The 22,058-nt window shown below is 51.6% G+C and overlaps 1 protein-coding gene across 1 annotated transcript; it reads left to right on the forward strand.

Annotated features, from left to right (window-relative positions):
- Nucleotides 1–19,976: 19,976 nt before the first annotated feature.
- Nucleotides 19,977–21,855, forward strand: LOC101770688 (E3 ubiquitin-protein ligase Os06g0535400). Its single transcript, XM_004965481.4, has 2 exons — nt 19,977–20,292; nt 20,406–21,855. The coding sequence occupies exon 2, from the start codon at nt 20,858–20,860 to the stop codon at nt 21,617–21,619; it is 762 nt and encodes a 253-aa protein (XP_004965538.1). The 5' UTR covers nt 19,977–20,292; nt 20,406–20,857; the 3' UTR covers nt 21,620–21,855.
- The last annotated feature ends 203 nt before the right edge of the window (nt 21,856–22,058 follow it).

Below are 22,058 nucleotides of genomic sequence, written 5' to 3' on the forward strand. Positions count from 1 at the left end.
GAGTAATCAAGCTAATCCGAGGTGGTTCCGCCACAGCTGGTACCAGAGCCGACTTCAGCATATCAGAGAACCCAATGAAGCCCTAAACACTTCTTTGAAAGAATAAAAGTTGCAAGAACCTTTCAAAAATCTCGTACGATCGTTAAGGATGACTTAGTGCGAGAGGCCCTAGGGGATTTTGGGGTTGTTTTAGGTGACTAAATAAGTATCTGGTTATGTTGCTAACTCCTCCAGCACTTCGCCACGTCTGTTATACGTGTGCCGAGTTCCGCATCACGAGCATGCGAGGGTTGATAGGGAGCTCCATTCAAAGGACCCTATCTTCGCGGTTGTTTTCGCCCACGTCTATTATACGTGCGCAGGTTCCGTATGTGATCCATACGAAGGTTGATATGGTTCGATTCCAACGAACCTATTGGCACGGTTGTTTCACCACGTCTATCATACGTGTGCCGATGCCGCATCACGAGTATGCGAAGGGTTATGTGGTTCTATTCGGAAGGAACCTATTTCCACGGTTGAGTGCTGTCCATGCAGCCTTAAACGCATGGGTGCCGTTCCTATAGTGAACGGTAATGTTTGGGAACGCTTTCGTGGGTGCTGGCACGAAAGGTTCGTGTGTGTGTTTTCTGCAGGTTGCTAACCGCGTCCGTTAAGACGTTGCTAGAACCGACTAGTTAATATAGGGAGAGAAGTATTGTTGCCTTGTCACCAGCGCTGACCGCGTAAGACCCAAGGTTCGGGCAGTTGTTTTTGGTTAAGAGTACGGTAGGCCGTGCATGCGTCATACCAAAAATCTGTAATGTTCTCTTCTCAACAGCAACCCTGTCCGACAAGTTCTTTTGGGATCTAAGGATTCCTAGCTCCTCTTAGATGCTCTCGGTTAAACCCTTCTGCTTCTCTATCCGATCCCTGATCCTCGGAGTTATCTCACGTGGCTTCGGTTTTCTTGGTTCCAGATGGCTGCTCCCGGGCATGTGGTGTTTGGAGCGGACGGTGCCTTCCAATCAACATGTCTACATTTCAAGGGGTTTCCCGCGATCTTGTGGGATACGTTGAGATGGTTTGGGTATCAGTCCCCACCCCTGTATTCTGGGCGGCTGTATGTGGAGCAGAGCATCCAGACGTGCCAGGTGCAAGCACTGGTGCCACCCCCTTTCTCGCGGCCCGACTGGCCTTCTCTAGGCATCATAGCCTACGGTCTTTCTCCGGAAGATACGTGGGAATCCGCCGCTCTCCAGTTGCTCACGCAGTTCTGTCAGTTCCACCCTGTGGAGATCACCCTGGACCCGATCGGTCTTTTTCCCGTCAGGAGTCGGTTGGACCCGGCCTGGCTGGACCGCATCGGAAACCTCGAGGTGTTGGCCACTACCTGTGCCACGCTCACCATGTCCACCAACGTCCGTTGCATGGCTGCTTTCTACCGGCTGATAGAGCTCCAAGGAAGAGCCATGACTCTCTTTGCCCGGACGGCTGCAGACACCCATGGGTACCTCCAGGCAGCTAGAAGAGACCTGGTAGGCCAAACCTACCAGCTGATCCAACGTGGAATCCAGATCCACGACATGCAAGACCGGATCTCCGAGCTGGAAGGAGAAGTTGCCGACCTTGTGGACGGTATGATCGAGCTCTCCGAGGAGAAAATGGAGGTGGAAATGGAGTTGGCCGTTGCCAATGCCCACCTCGAGGAGCACCAAGCTGAGCTTGAAGATATGCATGCCCTCAACATGCAGCTTGAAGCTCAGGAGGACCCTGAGGAAGACGAGGGAGCGTCCAGCATGGACATAGAAGAAGATGGCGCCCCTTCTCCGACTCATAGTGTCCAGTGGTAGCTTAAGGGTTCTCAGGGAACCTTATTTCTTTTGTTGTACTCCTCGGCAGCCTAGTTTTGGAAAGTTGTAATAGGTTAGCCTTGAGTTGAGTACTCCCTGTGTTGAAACGTCGTTGGTATAAAGTCCACCCAGTGCAGTGCATAGTTTCATCCTTTTCGTATGATGTGGATGCTAAGGTTAAGTAAGTGGTGCCGTGACCCTGTGTTGTTTTCGGGGAGCCTGTTCAGTTGGCCGACCCTAGTTTGCGAACCAGAGTGCGCCGACCTTTGGGGCAGTCTTCGCCTTGTCTGACCCTCTGTGAGTACGGACCGTATCCACCCCCTTGGATCGAGTGGACCCGACCCTAGGAGTCTGTATGTGGTGTGGTTACCTGAGGTGGAGTACCAGGGCAAGTAGGGGCTATCGGTGATGAAATGGGAGGAATGTGCTTCCTCTGTAAGGACGTGTGATGCACCATTGGCAAGAGTCGCATTGAAGGACTTAATTCATACGTTCCCAATTGCTGGAGTACACCTAAGGTTATGAGACTAATGGGGCGTTAACTCTTGCAGATGGCGCACCGCACGAGGTCTGGAACTATGCCCAGTGGCAGTGATCAGCAACAAGATCTTCCCCCGCCCCCGCCACCATCGCCATTGGAGGCAATCCTAGCAACTCAAACCGAGCTGCTCAGGCATCTGGTGCAAGGACAACAACAGCCACATGGTGGTAGAGCACAGCAGCAGCAGCATATCGCAAGATATGAGGACTTTCTGGGAACGCAGCCCCCGCTGTTCCAAAAGACCCAAGAACCGCTCGACGCTGATGCATGGATTCGGACAATCGAATCCAAGTTCGAGCTCCTTACCGCTCCATGCCCTGACAACAACAAGGCGCGGTTCGTAGCTCAGCAGCTGCGTGGTTCCGCACGGCTTTGGTGGCACCACTACCATGCCATGCTACCTGCTGGCCACGTGGTCAGTTGGAACGAGTTTAAGACGGCGTTTAAGGCGCATCCCATTCCTGAAGGTCTCCTGGAGCGCAAGCTCAACGAGTTTCTGGCCCTCACCCAGGGAAATCGGGATGTGCTGCACTATGCCTAGGCGTTCAATGACCTATGCCGTTATGCGGGATATCACGCGGACACCGATGAGAAGAAGCGGGACAGATTCCGCCGAGGACTGAGCTTGGAGCTCAGGGAAAGGCTGAACCCTATCCGGGTGGACACCTATAATGAGTTGGTCAATCTGGCCATCTCCCAGGAGGATTGCATGCAAGCTCTCAAGGCCGACCAGAAGAGGAAAGCCTCTGTGGCTCTTCCAAGCCCGCCAGCCCGAAGGTTTCGGATGATCCCTCCACAAGCCCCTGGCCGACCCCAACAGTCAGGGAAATGGATCGCCCGACCCCCGCCGGCAACAATGCCTAGTTCCCCAGGCTTCCAACCGCAAGTACCCCGGCCGACCCTGCCAACGCCACCTCGTCCGGCAGCCAGTAACAGATGTTTTACCTGCGGCAATGAGGGACATTTTGCGAGGGACTGCCCCAGGAGCAAGACTCAGCAGCAAGGCCAGAACCCCGTGGCAGCCAGAGGAAGAAGGCCCAAGGTGCAAGTCCGACAAGGCCAACTCAACTACACCAGCTTGACCGAACTTCCCGAAGGTGCGTCAGTAATGACGGGTACTTTTCTTGTTTTAAATCAAGCTGTTGTGGTGTTGTTTGATTCGGGAGCCTCTCATAGCTTTATCGGGAGTAAGGCAAGGGAAAGATGTGGGCTAAGTGTAGGTCACACTAAGGAACCCTATGTGATCGCCACTCCTGGAGGAAGGATAACGTCGGATCAGGTCGTTATTCTTGTACCTCTCCAGCTAGGCCCCACCCTCTTCAAGGAAAACCTTATCATCCTTGACCTCGAAGGCCTAGACGTCATCCTTGGCATGGATTGGATGGCCCGACACCGTGTTGTTTTAGATACCTCAGCCCGATCTCTTTTCTTCAGCTCGCCCTCTCATGGCAGTGCTACCCTATCCTTGACCCATCCTGAGTCTTTGACTCCTTGTGCCTTTTCTCTCTTGGGAACCCGTTTAGAAGACCTCCCTATTATCTGTGAGTACCCAGATGTGTTTCCAGAAGACTTGCCAGGCATGCCACCTGACAGAGAAGTGGAGTTTTCTATAGAGTTGGTTCCTGGCACAGCTCCGATATCTAAGAGACCCTATCGGATGCCACCCGCGGAGTTAGCAGTGTTGAAGACCCAGTTGCATGATCTGTTGGAAAAGGGCTTCATTCGACCTAGTACGTCATCTTGGGGTTGCCCCGCCCTGTTTGTGAAGAAGAAAGACGGCAGTTTACGGATGTGTGTGGATTACCGACCCCTCAATACGGTAACAATCAAGAATAAGTACCCACTGCCCCGCATTGATATCTTGTTCGACCAGTTAGCCGGAGCAAAAGTGTTCTCCAAGATCGATCTTCGTTCTGGTTATCACCAAATCAAGATTCGACCTTGTGACATACCCAAGACAGCTTTCTCTACCAGATATGGACTGTATGAGTACCTAGTCATGTCCTTTGGACTCACCAATGCACCCGCTTACTTCATGTACCTTATGAACTCGGTGTTTATGCCCGAGCTGGACAAGTTTGTAGTGGTGTTCATTGATGATATCTTAGTGTACTCAAAGAACAAGGAAGAGCATGCCAACCATCTTCATATAGTTCTCCAGCGACTGAGAGATCACCAACTTTATGCAAAGTTCTCCAAGTGTGAGTTTTGGTTGGATAGTGTCAAGTTTTTGGGACACACTATCTCCAAGGACGATATTGCCATGGATCCCAGTAAGGTGCAAGAGGTCATGGAATGGAAGTCTCCTGTCTCGGTACACCAGATCCGGAGTTTCCTCGGACTGGCAGGTTACTATCGGCGTTTTATACCGGATTTCTCCAAGATAGCTAAGCCAATGACCGAGTTGTTAAAGAAAGAGGTCAAGTTTGTATGGGACACCAAGTGCGAGGAAGCTTTCAAAACCCTGAAGCACTTGCTAACCACCGCCCCAGTTTTGGCTCAACCCGACCCCTCTAGGCCGTATGACGTATACTGTGACGCCTCTGGCACTGGGCTCGGGTGTGTTCTTATGCAAGACAACCGAGTCATTGCCTATGCCTCACGTGCGTTGCGACCTCATGAGCTGAACTACCCGACACATGACCTTGAGTTGGCAGCAGTGATACACGCCTTGAAGATATGGAGGCACTACTTAATGGGAGCTCACTGCAACATCTATACCGACCACAAGAGCCTCAAATACATCTTCACGCAAGCTGATCTCAACATGCGTCAGAGAAGATGGCTGGAGTTGATAAAGGATTATGACTTGGAAGTGCGCTATCATCCTGGCAAGGCCAATGTGGTGGCCGATGCCCTCAGTCGAAGACCCCGTTGTAACTGCTTGTTGTCGACAACCTTCACCAACACTTTGTGTCACGAGATGGGAAAACTAAGTCTAGAGATTGTTCCCCATGGAACCCTTGATCACATCATCCTTGACTCAGTTTTGGAGGACCAGATTCGGTCAGCACAAGCTAAGGATGAAGAAGTAAAACGGATCATCAGTAAGGTCTCGGTAAAGGACGAGGGATATAAGCTTTTCCGGCAGGACCAGACGGGAGGTGTGTACTATGGAAAACGACTAGTAGTGCCCGCCGACCCCGAGTTGAGAAGGCAGATCCTAGATGAAGCTCATCTTTCCAAGTTCTCAATCCACCCTGGCAGTAACAAGATGTACCACGATCTCCGTCAGACCTTTTGGTGGAGTGGGATGAAACCGGAGATAGCTCGTTATGTTTCAGAATGCGACACTTGTCAACGTGTCAAGGCCAGTCACTTGAAGGTAGCAGGAACCTTGCAGCCGCTACCTATTCCCTCTTGGAAATGGGAAGACATCAGCATGGACTTCATAGTTGGGTTACCCCTTACAACTCAACGGTATGATTCTATCTGGGTTATAGTGGACCGTCTGACCAAGACGGCACATTTCTTCCCTGTTCGTACCACCTACACAGTCAGGCAATATGCAGAGTTGTACCTCGACCGTATCGTTTCCCTACATGGTGTACCCAAGACTATAGTCTCAGACAGAGGAGTTCAGTTTGTGGCACGTTTTTGGGAGGAACTACAAGCATCTATGGGCACAAAGCTCATCCGAAGCTCAACATATCATCCCCAAACCGATGGACAAACCGAGAGAGTCAATCAGATCCTCGAAGACATGTTAAGAGCTTGTGTCATCCACTATGACAAAAACTGGGACAAGTGCCTGCCCTTAGCAGAGTTCTCCTACAATAACAGCTACCAGGCCAGTTTGAAGATGGCTCCGTTTGAGGCCCTGTACGGCCGAAGATGCAGGACACCCTTGAATTGGTCCCAACTAGGAGAGAGGCAAGTTTATGGCCCTGACTTAGTGGCAGAAGCCGAGGAGCAAGTGAAGGTAATTCAGGCAAATCTCAAGGCTGCCCAATCTCGACAGAAGAGTTACTCTGACCAGCGGAGGAGACCCCTGCAGTTCAACCTTGGTGACCATGTATACCTTAGAGTCTCCCCAACCAAAGGAGTGCAACGGTTTGGAATAAAGGGCAAGTTAGCTCCCCGATACATTGGCCCTTATGAGATTGTGGAGATATGTGGACCCGTTGCTTACCGGATCCAACTCCCAGAGCAGCTGTCAGCCATACATGATGTTTTCCATGTGTCTCAGCTGAAGAAATGTGTCCGAGTTCCAGCAGAGATCCTAGAACAAGAACAGCTTCAAGTAGAACCCGACCTGACCTACGCCGAGTACCCAGATCGAGTTCTTGACCAGAAGGAAAGGCACACCCGACGCCAAATGGTAAAGATGTACAAAATCCTCTGGAGAAACCACACCGAAGATGAAGCAACATGGGAGACGGAAGAATATCTGAACAAGCGTTTTCCAGATTTCCTATCCCCTCAAGGAGGTAAGAACAGCACACCCTTGATCCTGAATCTCGGGACGAGATTCTTTTTAAGAGGGGTAGGCTGTAACGACCGACCCCTAATCTTTTCCAGTTAGGTTTGATCTCAGCCCTTAACCTCAGCCAGTTGTTCTGTTGACCGCACCTAAATGCTCAGTCTTCCGCCAGTTCCGACCCCTGAGATCCGACCCCTACCGCTTCGTTCCTTTTCCCGACCCTGGCGAGTTCAGCCCTCCGTCGGATCCTGCTAATCTTCCTCACCCGTCCGATCTTTTTCCCCCGGTGGACCCGTGAGATCTTTTTCCAGATCCCCCGCATCAGCCGCACTCGAGTGGCATGGCTGCCTCAGAGCTTTCCTGCCGCGTGGCTCGTCTTCTCCGACGCCACCGCTCAGTTTTGTCTCTGGCAAGCGACCGAGTGGGTTCCCGCGCCCTTTTCCCCAATAGCAGCAGAAGCCCTCTGCACCCCTTTCTGCAGATCCTCGCTCCCCGCGCCCATCATCACGATACCAGATCCCAGCCCCGGAGACCGATGTCGCCCGTCTTTTCCGTCCTTTCCAGCAACAGTTGCACCGCCGGTCGTCGCTACACGACGATTCCCCCACCGCCAACCCCGACCGCGGCCGCGACAGTTCCTTTCCCCGCTCTGTCAGAAGCCGCCCGACAATCTGTTGTTCCGCGCTCTCCCCGCGCCGCGTCCGCTTGTTCTCCCACCTGTGCGCCCTCGATCCTAGCGCCGTTAACCGGTCGCTTCTATCACCTCTCCCGCACGACGACGCCCGCTCTCCGCCAAATCCCAACCACCGGTCTACCCGCGCCTACGCCGCCCTGACGGAGTAGCGCAATGATCGCTGGCGTCACCCCCGGAGTTCTGCAGCACCGCCCGGTTTGCTCAATCGCTGCCACGGCAGAGCACTCCATTGCGTCTCCCCGGCCTTCGCGCCGCTTCCCTTCTCTCTCTCCGTGACGTTTCCGTTCCTCTGCTCCAGCAGCTATAAAAGGAATGCCCCCGTCGCCGGAGTTTCCCTCCGCCTTTGTTGCCCTTAGTTTCCTCTAGCTCCCTGATCAAGCTTCCAGCGCCATCCGCCCAGTCTTGAGGAGTTCTTCTCCCAGTTCCTTCTCAGTTCCTCCAAGTCACCCCGCAGCTTGCTCCCTTGTGCTGCGTAGAGCTCTCTTGTGATCCGCAAGAAGCGCCGCCGCCGGAGTATCGCCAACCTTAGTCCCTGCTCAAAGCTTTAGTTCCGCGCCCAAGTCTGCCTCTTCCCGACCCCAAGCTTTCCTTTCAGGAAGAAGGTAAGTGCCGACCCTAAGTCCGCTTCGCCCGACCCCTCCTATCCGCCCGACCCCAGTTCCGTCTCGTCCGACCCTGTCTGTTCGCCGACCCTTGTCCGCCTCGCCCGAGGGCTTGGCTGTGATCTTTTTCTTCAACTCGAGGGTGTATGGGTAAAACATGGGAACCCTTCAGCGCCTACGTCTGAGGATCCCAGTTATCACATCCTCTAGTTCAAGGATCAGACCACTAGTTCTCTTCCTACCCTTACCTGTTGATCATCATCAGCTCTCTCAAACAGCCTCCAACTCCTGCTCTTTGTCGCAAGTTTCTGGGCTCAGGAGAGCCAGTGTTGCTGTCGACTTAAACGTTAAGCTAACCCCTGCATTGCATTCGTGTAGAGTTGCATCTCGCTGACGGCTTCTACGAGCTGCACCCGGCGTCCGAAGAAGAAGCTGTAGCCGAGTTCCTGCCCGCTGAAGTCGAAGCCGCCCCCGAAGTCGAGCAGTTTCCGCCCTCTTTGTTTGCAGGCAAGCCCCGGTTGCATGAAGATCCTACGTGTTCTTGTCAAACTTGCACATGCCTTCCGAATAGCATGTTTGTGCATTTACGTATAGGAGTTGTTTGAAACCCTAGATGCATGACTTAGTAACCCTTGATATGAACACTAGCTGTTGGACCGAGTAGCTGCATTGCTTAACTAGGAAAACGGTAAAAGCCGAGTGATTTTCCTGTCACTCGCGAGTTGTAGGAGTTGCATGTTTACTCTCCTGCTACAACTATAAGGATGATGGACGGGGCAGGGCTTGGGTAACACTTTGGTGGTCGGATGGTTGCCCCGCCTGTCTATGAAAACTTGCTAAGGCCCGACAGTGGTGGTGTTCGTGATCAAGTGTTTGAAAGTACTAGCCTCATACTTAGTATGGGATGAGGAAGCCTAGTACCTGATTGAACCTAGACGTGAGTGGTCGCCCCATTATTCTTGGAACGGAGTTTCCCCTGCTGGTTGTCGCACGTGGTGGCAAAGCGTGGTCACAGAACGGCAGAGACCGGGTCTGTGGAACCTTGCACCAAAGGAAATGGGCCCGACACGGGTTAGGGAATCGATGGGGAAGGCCGACACAGGAAGCGACCTCCGGGTGCGCGGATGTCGTGGGGCTAGGTTCACCATGCATGGTTAAAGAACTCGAATCGATTCGTCTGCCTCTCACAGTTTGAGATTACTTGATCGCTATGTCACCCTGAGTAAATAAGGAATCTGATGATGGCAATGTTGTTGTTTTTATCTACACACTTGTTTGGTTCGATGTTTGCTTAGAATAGGTTGCACAACCTAGACTGGTAAGTAAATCTAGAACCGGAGCTAAAACTTGAAAATAGGTTACTTAGTGCTTTGGCAAAACAAACCCCTCAGCCAAAAAGCCTTGCATGTCTAGTTGGAAGAGTAGTTGGCTCCTCCCCGGTTAAGTCTTGTTGAGCTTAGTAGCTCAGCCTTGTTGTGGCTCCTATTTTTCAGGTGAAGTTGCAGTTTCCGACCCCTCCCTTGTTGGCGCTTGGCCGCCCCAGCTTCCGCTAGGCTGGACGGTTGAGTGGGACCTCTCCTCGGACGGCGAGGAGAGGAATCAGTGATGTTCTGGCTAGCCTCGCCCGGACGTCCGACCCCAACGAAGTCTTCCGCTAGTGTTTTCTCTGTTGTCTTTTGTTATAAAACTCTGATGTTAAAATTTTATGACCGAACTCTTGAGTAAGACTGTTTAAACTCAGTGGACTTGTTGTATTCTCTGTAACCGCTCACCTTTGTGTGGGTTTGCTGAACTCGATCCTGTTGGAAGTGGTTAAATCGGATGAAGTCCGACGGCGCTTCGCGTTGGCTTGAGTTAACCAGGGGTGTCACATGTTAGGCGGCTGAACTCCGAGTAATCAAGCTAATCCGAGGTGGTTCCGCCACACCAACTCATTGTACGTATCCACCCTTATCAGGTTTAACCTTTCTCTGAGCTCCAAGCTCAGCCCTCTGCGGAATCTGTCCCGCTTCTTCTCGTCGGTGTCCACGTGATATCCAGCATAACGACACAGATCGTTGAAGGCTTGAGCGTAGTGTAACATGTCTCGGTTTCCTTGGTGAAGAGCCAGGAATTCATTGAGCTTGCGCTCCAGGAGACCCTCCGGAATGTGCTGCGCTCTGAACGCAGTCTTGAACTCGTTCCAGCTGATGACATGATCTGCTGGCAACATGGCGTGGTAGTGATCCCACCATAGCCGGGCGGAACCACGTAACTGCTGGGCTGCAAACCGGGCCTTATTGTGGTCGGGGCACTGGGTGGTAAGAAGCTCGAACTTGGATTCGATGGTGCGAACCCAGGCGTCTTCATCGAGCGGGTCTTGGGTCTTCTGGAACAATGGGGGCTGCGTCCCCAAGAAGTCTTCATACCGAGCAACATGAGGTTGCTGCTGAGCCCTTCCACCATGGGGCTGCTGTTGTTGTTGCCCTTGTACCAGATGTCTCAGCAGCTCGGTCTGAGCCGCTAAGATTGCCTCCAGTGGAGACGGGGTGGAGGTGGGGGAAGATCCTATCTCTGCTCGCTGCTGCCGGGCACAGAACTAGATCTGGTGCGATGCGCCATCTGCAAGAGTTAACGTTCCATTAAATTCATAATCTTAGAAATACTCCAACAGATGGGAACACACAAGTTAAATTCTCCAGTGCAACTCTTGCTGATAATGCAACACACGTCCTCATAAGGAGATACACTCTTCCCAGTGTCATCTTAGTTAGCATTTAGCTTAGCCCTGTACTCGACTTCGGGCGAACCATACCCAAACTCCAGGAATTCCCTTACATCTGAACTTAGCCAAGGGGTTGGGCTAGGCGAGCATCCCGAGAAAAGGGGTCGGCAAAACGATCCACACAAAAAGGGGTCGGGCAAGGCGGAGAACTGCCTCGAGGGGTCGGGCGCATCCGATCTCGCGAACCGGGGTCGGCCAACTTGAACGGACCCACAGAAAATGGCGTGTGTGGTCACAGCACAAACTCACATGGTCTAGCATTCCAACGTTTGCAAAGAGTCAAAGGTCAGACTTAGGATTTGATTTCATTGGGGTCTTTTTTACAAAGGTGTTCTAAAACACAAGGAGCACTCAACTCAAGGCTAACCTATTACAGGACTATCGAAAATTTAGGCTGCCGAGGAGTACAACAAAAGAATGGGTTCCCTGCAACTCTCCATCTACAAGGGAACACTATGAGTGGGAGAAGGGGCGTCGTCCTCTTCAATGTCCATGCTGGTCGCTTCCTCAACCTCCTCAGGGTCTTCTTGAGCTTCCAGCTGCATCTGAAGGGCATGCATGTCATCGAGCTCGGCGTGATGCTCATCCAAATGAGCATTAGCAACCACCAGCTCCATTTCTACTTCCATCTTTTCCTCTGATAGCTCGATCATGCCGTCCACCAAGTTAGTTACTTCTCCTTCAAGCTCAGAGATTCGGTCCTGCATGTCATGGACCTGAATGCCTCGTTGGATGAGCTGATATGTTTGGCCCACCATGTCTCTTCTGGCGGCCTGGAGGTGCCCTTGGGCATCCACGGCGGTCCAAGCAAGGATAGTCATGGCTCGTCCCTGGGAGCTCAATCAGCCGATAGAGGGCTGACATACACCGGATATTGGTGGAGATGGTGACCATTGAGTAGGAGGTGGCCAACACCTCGATATTGCTGACGCGGTCGAGCCACTCCGGGTTCAACCGGTTCCTGGCAGGGAACAGGCCGATGGGGTTTAGGGTGACCTCCAGTGGGTGCAGCTGACAGAATTGAGTAAGGAGCTGAAGAGCAGCTGACTCCCAGGTGTCTTCCGAGGCAAGGCCGTATGCTGAGATTCCAAACGAGGGCCAGTCGGGCCGCACAGGAGGGGGAGGTACTACTACCTGTACGTTGCAGGTTTGGACGCCTCGCTCCAGGTACAACCGTCCCACATACAACGGTGGAGACTGGTACCCGAACCACTTCAAGGTGTCCCACAAGATCGCGGGAAAGCCCTCGAAGTGCAGACACGTCGAATGGAAGGTGCCATCCGCGCCATACAGGACATGTTCGGGGGTGGCCATCTGGAACCAAGAACCAAAACAACGTGAGATGGACTCTAAAGATCAGGGGTCGGACAGAAAAAGCATCCGGATTTCAGCCGAAACAAGCTGGAAGAAACTAGAAATCCTTAGAACCGCCGAAGAACTTTTCCGAGCAAGGTTGCTTTTGAGGAGGGTGACCTTACAGATTCTTAGCTTATGTCGCATGCACGGCCTACCTCGTTCTTAACCAAAACAACTGCCAAAACTTGGTCTTACGCAGTTAGTGCCTATGGCAAGGCAACCAGTACGTCTCTCCCTATAATAACTAGTCGGTTCTAGCAACGTTTCCTAAGCGATCGCGGTTAGCGTACCTGCAGAAAAACACAACCACACGAACCTTTCGTGCCAGCACCCACGAAAGCGTTCCCAAACATTACCGTTCACTATAGGAACGGCACCCATGCGTTCAAGGCTGCATGGACAGCACTCAACCGTGGAAATAGGTCCCCTTTGAATGGAACCGTATAACCCTTTGCATACTCATGATGCAGAATCAGCACACGTATAATAGACGTGGCGAACAACTGTGATGATAGGCTCGTTGGAATCGAACCGTACCAACCTTCGTATGGATTAACATACGGAAACCGCGCACGTATGATACACGTGGGCGAAACAACCGCGATGATAGGGTCCTTTGAATAGAACTCCCTATCAACCCTCGCATACTCGTGATGTGGAACTCGGCACACATATGATAAACGTGGTGAAGTGCTGGAAGGGTTAGCAAGATAACCAATAAATATTAGCCACCTAAAAACAACCCCAAAATCCCCTAGGGCCTCTCGTACTAAAGTCATCCTTAACGATCGTACGAGATTTTTCAAAGAGTTTCTTGCAACTTTTATTCTTTTTAAAGAAGTGTGTTAGGGCCTGTTGTGTTCTCTGTCTTGCTAAACCGGCTCTGATACCAGCTATGGCGGATCCACTTCGGATTTGCTTGATTAAACATGATTCAGCCGCATGATACGCGACGCTCACGCCTAAACCAAGTAAACACGAAGTGCGTCAGATTTAATCTGATTTAACCACTTGAACAGGACCCAATAGCAAACCCACACGAAGGTGAGCGGTTCCAGAGAATACAACAAGTCCACCGAGCTAACAAATTAACCATTTAGTTTGGTTATAACACAACATCAGAGTTTACAAGATCAGAAGGAAAACCACAAAAGGGTAAAACCACTAGCGGAAGCTAACTAGTCGGGGTCGGACATCCCTGGTGAGGCCAACCGGGACATCAATGATCCCTCTCCTCGCCGTCCGAGGAGGGATCCCACTCAACCGTCCAACCCGGAGGGAGTTGGGGCGGCCAAGTGCCAGCAGAGGGAGGCTCAGAGGCAGCAACTTCACCTGAAAAAGAAGAACCACAACAAGGCTGAGCTACTAAGCTCAAAAGACTTAACCGACAGGGAGCGCGCTAAACTACCTCTTCTAGACATGCAAGACTTTTTGGCTGAGGGGTTTGTTTGCCAAAAGCACTAGGTGTAACCCTACTTTCAAGTTTTAGATCCGGTTCGAAGTTCATTATCCGGTCTAAGTTTGCAACCTATCCTAAGCAAACATAGAACCAACCAAGGGTATATACATCCTCAACAAAACCATGTCATCATCAGATTCCTCATTTACTCAAGGTGACATAGCGATCAAGCAGTCTCAAACTGTGAGAGGCAGACGAATCGATTCGAGTTTCTTAACCATGCATGGCGAACCTAATCTCACGACATCCGTGCACCACAAGGGTCGCTTCCTGTGTCGGCCGTCCCCATCAATTCCCAGGCGCGTGTCAGGTCCAAACTTCCCTTGGCATGCAATGCTCCACAGTCCCAGCCTCTACCGTACTGTGACCGCACTTGCACCCACATGATGCACCATGGGAACCTCATTCCAGGGACAACAGGGGTATAAGCCACGCCCTAGTTCAATCAGGTACTAGGCTTCCCCATCCCATACTAGGTATGAGATTAGTACCTTCAAACACTTGATCATGAACACCACCACTGTCGGGCCTTAGCATGTTTCATAGACAGACGGGGCGATCAGCCAACCACCAAAGAGTTACCCAAAACCCTGCCCCGTCCATCATCCTTATAGTTGTAACAGAAGGGTAAACATCCAACTCCTACAACTCGCGAGTGACAGGGAATCACTCGGCTTCTACCGTTTTCCTATTTAAGCAAAGCATCTACTCGGTCCAACAGCTAGTGTTCAGATCAAGGGAGCTAAGTTATGCATCTATGGTTCCAACCAACTCATATACGTAAATGCACAAGCATGTTAAAGAAGGCATGCGCAAGTTTGGTAAAGCATAGGGGATTTATGCATCCGGGGCTTGCCTTCAAGCAAGGAGGAGGGGAACTGCTCGTCTTCTTGGGCAGCTTCGATTTCTGGAGGCAGGAGCTCAGCTACACCTCCGTCTTCTGGCGCCGGTGCAAATCGTAGTAGCCGTCGGTGAGACGCAGCTCTACATGAATGCAATGCATTGGTTAGCATAGACGGTTATTTCAACAGTAACACTTGCAAGTTTGAGCCCAGAAACTTGCGGCAAGTTACAGGAGGGTGGGGAGGTTCAATGGGGTTGATGGAGATCAAGATGTAAGGGTCGAAGGGGAGGAACTTATGATCTGGCCCTTAATATAGAGGAATAGATGTGCTAAGGGTCCTCAGACTCAACGCTGAAAAGTGCCTAAGTTTACACATACACCCTCGGTTCAAAGAAAAAGATACAGCCGAGCCCTCGGACGAGGCGGAGAAGGGTTGGTGGAACAGACAGGGTCGGGCGAGACGGAACCGGGATCGGGCGGATAGGAGGGGTCGGACGAGGCAAACAAGGGTCGGCAGCTTACCTTTGTCTTACAGAGAAGGCTTGGGCGGAAGGACTAAGGGGCTTGGGATAGCGGCGAGGATGTCCGGCGGTGTTCCGGCGGCGGCGGTGCTTCTTGCGGATCACAGCAAGCTCTTGGGCTGCACTGAAAGCAGTGGCTGGTGGATTGGGGAAAGTGATGCTGCGCAGAGAGGAGAGTTCCTCAGACTTAGGTGGTGGCGCTGTGAGCTCGAACAGGGAGTAAGAGAGAGAGCAGCTAGAGCAAAGAGGAACTCTGGCGGGACTCCGGCATTCCATTTTATAGCTGCGCGGAAGAGGGAAGGGAAAGAGCGGCGCGAAGGCCGGGGAAGAAACGATGGAGTGCTCTGCCGGGGCGGCGATTGAGCGACGAGGGCGGTGGAGCAGGACTTCGGGGATGACACCGGCGGTCATTGGGTACTGACATCAGGGCGGCGCAGGCGCGAGTTTGCCGGTGGTTGAGATTTGGCGGAGGTGGGCGTCGTCGTGCGGTGGAGCTGATGGAAGTGACCCGAGAAATGGCGCTGGGAACGAGGGCGCACAGGTGAGAAGACAGGCGGCTGCGGTCGCACGGGTGAGCGCGGAACAACAGATTGTCAGGGCGGCTTCTGACAGGGCGGGAAAAGGAGCTGTCGCTACCGCGGTCTGGGTTGGTGGAGGAGGAATCGTCGCGTAGCGAAGACCGGGGTGGCGCGACTGTGGCGAGGTGACAGAAAAGACGGGCGGCATCGGGCTCTGCAGTCGGGATCTGTCGATGTGATGATGGGCGCGGGCTGGGGAACTCTGAAGCGGGCATGCAACTCGAGTGCGCCTGTTGCGGGAGATCTGGGGGAAAAGATCTCGTGGGCCCACCGGTCAGTCTCGGTGGTCCACGGCTCGAACTGAAGGGCGACGCTGTGGGATGGCTTAGAATGATCCGACGGTGGGTTGGGGGTTGGCGGGGTCGGAACTGGGGAGACCACGGCGAGGGGTCGGATCGAAGGGTCGGAAGATCTGGAGGTTGAACACTTAGGCTTGGAAACTGAGATAGGGGATCAGGGACTCGGATTAAGATTAACGTGAAGAATTTTTATCCGAGGCCGTTACAAACTTATGATAAGATTCAACACTAATGCAACTCCTGTCTTAGTTTTTAGTTTTTATGAATATGCAAGTTATTATGAACATAAAAGGTTGTTCACGAAACTTTCAGCCTATAAAAAGAAAAAAACTACAAGACTAAAATAAATGCTTAGTCCTTAATTATAATATGCTCAACAATTCATATCTGAGTGTATACACCCCTGACATCATGACCTAATTGCTCCAAGAAATATGAGCAATCAACCAATGCAAGTATCCTTCTGCAATTTGCTCCTCATAATATAGTCAATGATGACTAAATGTTCTACCTACAAATTAATTTTCAGTTTCAAATAGTAAAGGTATAGCAATCGACCTACTATCTTGCGGCTGAAAATTTCAAAATATAAGGGCAAATCATATTTAAGATTTGATTGTCCATCGTTAAAATTCTTCATAACAAAAAACCATAATTATTGTTAGGCATATGAGAGAGGGCGTTGTACTAAGATGAACACAAATTGTAGAAGAGAAGGCATTGCACCTGAGTGACCATGAAGTGTGCCCCCCAAGAAGTACCACAGTATCCGAGTGACCCACGATAAGCTCCTCAATCATATTACAAAATAATTGGAGCAAGAAGATCCCTCTTATTATTAATTTACCTCTCTTATCATTAATTCTTGTGACTTAAAAAGTACTCGTGCAGATCAGCAGCGACGTGCGCCAGTGGATTTTTTCTCATCATCCCATGCATATGGTTCCCAGTTGTGGATTGCCCTCCTGGTGATGCAGCAGTGAGCAGTGGAGCTTTTTGCTGAGGCCGAAGCGGCAACCCTTCTGGCAGGTGGCGGTAAGTGTTGCTGACAAAGACGACATCAACTAGCACTGCCTCTGGTTGAGGACTATTGCTGGGCATGCAAGTGAATCCACACTAGTGGGTGGTGGCATACATCGCTATGGCCATGCGAGATCTGCTGCACGTCATGGGGGAGCTCCTCCACCACTAAGCTATGCCTGTGACGCCTCCCCCGTCGGGATTAGCTTCAGGTTCCAGCAAAGGGTGATAGCGATGCGACGTGCCGCCACTGCGGGGAGTCCCAGCGCCACCGCCGGGAAAGCCACCAATCCGCCCTCGTTGGAAGCCGAGCACCCCCATCCCCTATTTGCGTGGCATAGCTGCGCCAGGATCACCTCTCGGGCTCGGCACCGGCTATGCCCGCGCCAGCCATGTTGCTCCACCAGGCGCTCGACTTGCTGCTCCATCCCCGCCCTCGCGCTCAGCGGCCATTACGAAAAAGTTGAGGGACTTTTTTGCAAATCATCAACGAACTACGACAGTTTAACTTCTAGGACTGCGAGTTGATTACGAAAAGGTTGAGGAACTTTTTTGTAAAATAATCACGATGGTTGGAACAAACTACCGTGCTTTAATACTAGGTATAGATTAAGGTCATGGCTGATTGAAAAATGAGCCAATCGACATTTACCAGATCAATTACTTGTTTTGTTTTACTTTACCTCTGTTTTCCTGTACCATGTTTTCTTTTCCTATCAAGCCCTAGCATCCCTAAGGTTTGGTTGATCTTTGCCATTTTGCGCTGAAAAATAGTCGGCTCTCCTCCGCGAAAGCGAGGAACTTCTTTGCTAGTTTGCGAGGAAACTAGTCGCTTGTCGTCACGAAAGTACGATAGTTATCGTGGTGTCGGGCGTTCGATTCTGTGTGGCAACAGGATGTAAACTTGAACTTATGTTTGTATACCTTTTGGGTGTATGTTTGATCGATCTTGTGCCAATGCTTGATGACATCTCAAGAATTATTGGGATTATTCCACTTTCAATAGCAAGACGAAAGTATGATGACTCTATTAAATTAGGATGATTTGAGTGGTTCCTTTCAATTAGTTCTTAATGAACTCACGTCTCGATTTAGATTTCTATTGCAAAGATAAATTACACGTTATATGACATTTCACCTACAAATCCCTTTTCATCACGGTATGCTTATAGATGTTCCACACTTTCCTCGTTGCCACATTTGTATTGACACAAATTAAGAACCTCTTAAGGACAATAAATAAATAAGAAGTCATTCAGGAAAAAAACAAAAAGAAGGCGACCAATCATACAACACTGAAGCAAAAAAAAACTTCCATGCGCTTGGCAAAGAGCTCGTGCGAGGGCTGCTGTTCTTATGCCCACAGGCTTGGCCCATCTAGAGTTCAATACAAAAAGGTCAAAACTTCACGGGCCCAAAGTAAGAAAGCCAGGTCTGTAGCTTATTCCCTAGTCCGCTTAGTTCTCTAACAGATGGTCGGCGCTTATTGGGTAGAATGGACTACCGAGGCCCAGAACATTTGTTGTTTTCATTCTGCTGCGGTGCTGCCCTGGGTGGGGCTCCTATATGACCAAGCTTCATGTCTTTAAAACCCATTAAGCCCAATTTAAAAATTTAAATCAGCATTTCAGCAAGAGTATATTCAACATTCTCTGAAAGGTAGTTCAACGTCTAGAAATTTTAGATTCAACATTTTATAAAACATCGATCAACATTTTGTATAAAAAATACAGATTCAACATTTTCTACAATCTATTTCAACATCCGGAAAAAGTAGATTCAACATATTTTAAAATAGAAATCAACATTTTCAAAATGTATTTCTTCCTTTTCCTCAGGTGAACTCCGGTGATAGCAGCAGCGCGCGCCTGCAAGGATGGGAGACGCGCGGGCCGCGGCGGTGGAGCACGCACACGGCGGCACGCTATTTGCGGCGGCAGGCGCCCGACGCGTTGGCGCGAGGCCCGGCGGCAGCGCGCGCGCTGCAGTGACGGCGGCGGCCGCCTGAAGCGTCGGCGTGAGGCTTGGTGGCAGCACGCGAGCTGCAGCGACGGCGGCGTGGGGGCTCCATCGATGGCGACGCGAGGCCTGGCGGCAGCACGCAGGCTACAGAGGCGGCGGCGCTCGGGACCAGGCGGCGGCGTAGGTTGCGGTGGGCGTGCGGGAATGGAAGCCGGCCATTGACGGGAGTTTAGGGTAGGGAGAGATGGACTGCATCGAACGGATGTTATTTTTCGCACGAATCTCAAACATCGGAAGTCCAATAAGAAAAGGTCTTCTGGGTTCTGTTAGCCATTTAAGCCCATAACACTTGCTCCATATTGTATCGCTAGAAAAATGTTATAGGTTCAATTAGAACAAAAATTGTTGGAGTATAAAAAGATAATACATAAGACAAATCATATAAATTCGCGTTGTGGAAGAAAGGTTTGTACATTTGAACCGCTTGAAAAGAACGATTGGAATTTGTTTGTGTGGAACAAAATGTATGTGCGCAAACATAGATCGAAAAGTAAATGAGCTATGTTGTGTGCGCGCGTGTGGGTGGAGGTGGGTGTTGGGGGTCGGCCATTGGTAGATTTTTATGCGGTGTGTGTGCATTAACATCCGACTTGTACTTAGAAAAAAATTAATCATAAGATATGAGTTAATAGAATGAATAGGAAGAAATATAGTGTGTCGCATCATGAATGCAATAGGGTACAAGATTCAAATGCACGAGATGAACTATCACTCACGGAGTCACGGGATTGTTTTCGTACATGCGCCTTTTATCATAATTGAAAACGGACTCCATCAAAAGGACTCTGCATTCAAGGTCCAACGCGAAGGACGTGCGGTTCTGATCACTTCTCAACATCTGGGGCGATTGTACGAATGCACGATACACGGACTAAATTTTGAATAACAGCACATTCACCCTTGGAAACGCTAGCTCGTACTCACCTGATCAATGCTGAGCACGGTCTCCTTCCTGATAAAAGCGAAATGTAACGGCGGAGGTCGTTGGCAGCGACGGACGATCACTCCGTGTTGCTTGCTTTGGCCACTAGATTCCGACCCGGCAGCCCCCGCTGGCCGTCGTCTTCAGTCACCTCTTAAATCATCTCTCAGCCGCCCATGCTTATCCAGGCTCGGAGTGGAGCCACCGTTCGTCCCAACGAAGAAGAAAAAAGGACGCGCCCTGCCCCCTCGGCCCTCGCCGCTCACCGCAGTACACTCCGCCCTTGCTCTGAGAACGACCGCCGACTAATCGCGGCTGGGATACACGCTAGCGCCCGCGCAGATTAGGCCCACTTGGCCGCGTCAACGACGGGCACAGTGCCGCCGACAGCGACGCAGCGAATCGTCGCAATCTGGTTAGTAAAAATTTGCTCCATGTAGTTTTTACCCTCCTGATGTCTCCTGCAAAGAGAGAAGAGTTGAGACCCTCCCCTGCTGCCATGGTGAATTGTCGCCGCGTCAAATTTAGGCCTTGATTGATTTTACGCGGTGGAATTGCGATCACGCTGCTCATCATTTTTATATACTGGTTGGGTAGTCACAGTTCAACAGCTACGGTGAAAGAAGAAAGGTGTGTTCTTTTCTCGGATTTAACTATGCTGCAAGTTTACTCTTTGCTTATTAGGCGTCGTCGACTGCGTGATCCGGTCACCGGCGTGCGCTAATCGCTTTGGTGATGTGGAAGCAAACCATTCGGCACTCACATCAGTACTAATCTTTCCCTCGAATTGATCAACTTTTCTTGACTTGTCCGCCCGGAGGAAAAAGCCGGAAATTTAGTGCGGAGAGGGAGCCTCCACGAACGGAATCCGCTCCGTATTTTCCCCATGGATTCCTCCTCGCGCTGAGCTGAGCCTGAGCAGCAAGGTCTCCCGCGCGCGCCCGATCGATGAGCGCGGCCTCGCCGGCGGCGCGGCGGCGATGGACCTCCCGTGGCTGGACCTGCCCTTCACCTTCCTCACGCTGCTCCTCGCCACCCGCCTCGCCTACGACTACTACGGCGACGTCGCCGCGGCCTTCGCCGGCGGATTCTCCATCCAGGTCTTCCTCTTCTACTGCTTCGCGCGCTGGTACCGCCACGCCATCGCCGGCCGCGCCGGCGCGGGCGCCGCGGGGGCCCGCGACGACCCGTCGCCGTCGTCGCGGCAGCAGCAGCAAGGGGACGCGGACGCGGACGACGCCCCGCCCGTCCTGACCCCGCTCCTGGGGGCGCCCGACGGCGTGCGCGCGTCGACGCTGGCCAACCGCTGCTTCGCCGTGGTGTTCATGGTGTTCGTGCCGCTCGTCATCGTCGTCTTCGAGCGGAGCCAGGCGGACGTCGTCGCCTACGCGCTCTGCCTCGCCAACATCATCGTCATGGTCGTCTGGCTCTCGCCGGACTCCGGGGCCGCCGCCTCCTCCGCCGCCAAGTCGTTCCTCCGCCTCAGCGACGACGAGGACGAAGGCAGCACCGGGGGAAGCGCCGGCGCCGACGACAAGTGCTGCGTCTGCCTCGCCGGCATGCGGGAGGACCAGGCGCTCCGGGCGCTGCCGCGCTGCGGCCACCGCTTCCACGACAAGTGCATCGGCAAGTGGCTCAAGGCGCACCCGACGTGCCCCGTCTGCCGGGCCACGGCCGTGCCACCGCTGCAGGACGGCGGCGGCGGCGACCCGCTCGATGACGACATTATTAGCCCTGTCTAGCACGCTAGCTAGCTTCGTCTCAATGATTGGTGCATCTTGTCTAACAAATTTGTGGTGATTTGTTGGGGAAATTTGCTGAACTTGTATAGTTATCCAAATCGTTGTCAAACATCCATTGGAATTGTTAGTAGTGATGTGTAAATACACTCGTGTTTGTGCACTTTGGGGAAAAGCAAAGCCTTGTTCTCTTCATGAAAGGTGCAATCATTGAACAGGAGTCTGTTCTGAAAAAAAGATGAGGAAAAATTGTGGCTTTCTTGATAGTTGTCGGTAGATTAAAGAAAATGTCAACATGGCATGGGCAACTACTCCACTAAGCACTAACTCGATGTTGCTTGTTGTTGGCATAAATTAAGAAATGACTTAGCACTTTCCACGCGTCAACAAAATAACTGTTATTTTTGTTTCCTGAGCGTAGGTAACTCCATTTTTACTACAG

Source organism: Setaria italica, chromosome IV (genome assembly GCF_000263155.2).
Source record: "Setaria italica strain Yugu1 chromosome IV, Setaria_italica_v2.0, whole genome shotgun sequence".
In the NCBI taxonomy this organism is placed as follows: Eukaryota; Viridiplantae; Streptophyta; class Magnoliopsida; order Poales; family Poaceae; genus Setaria; species Setaria italica.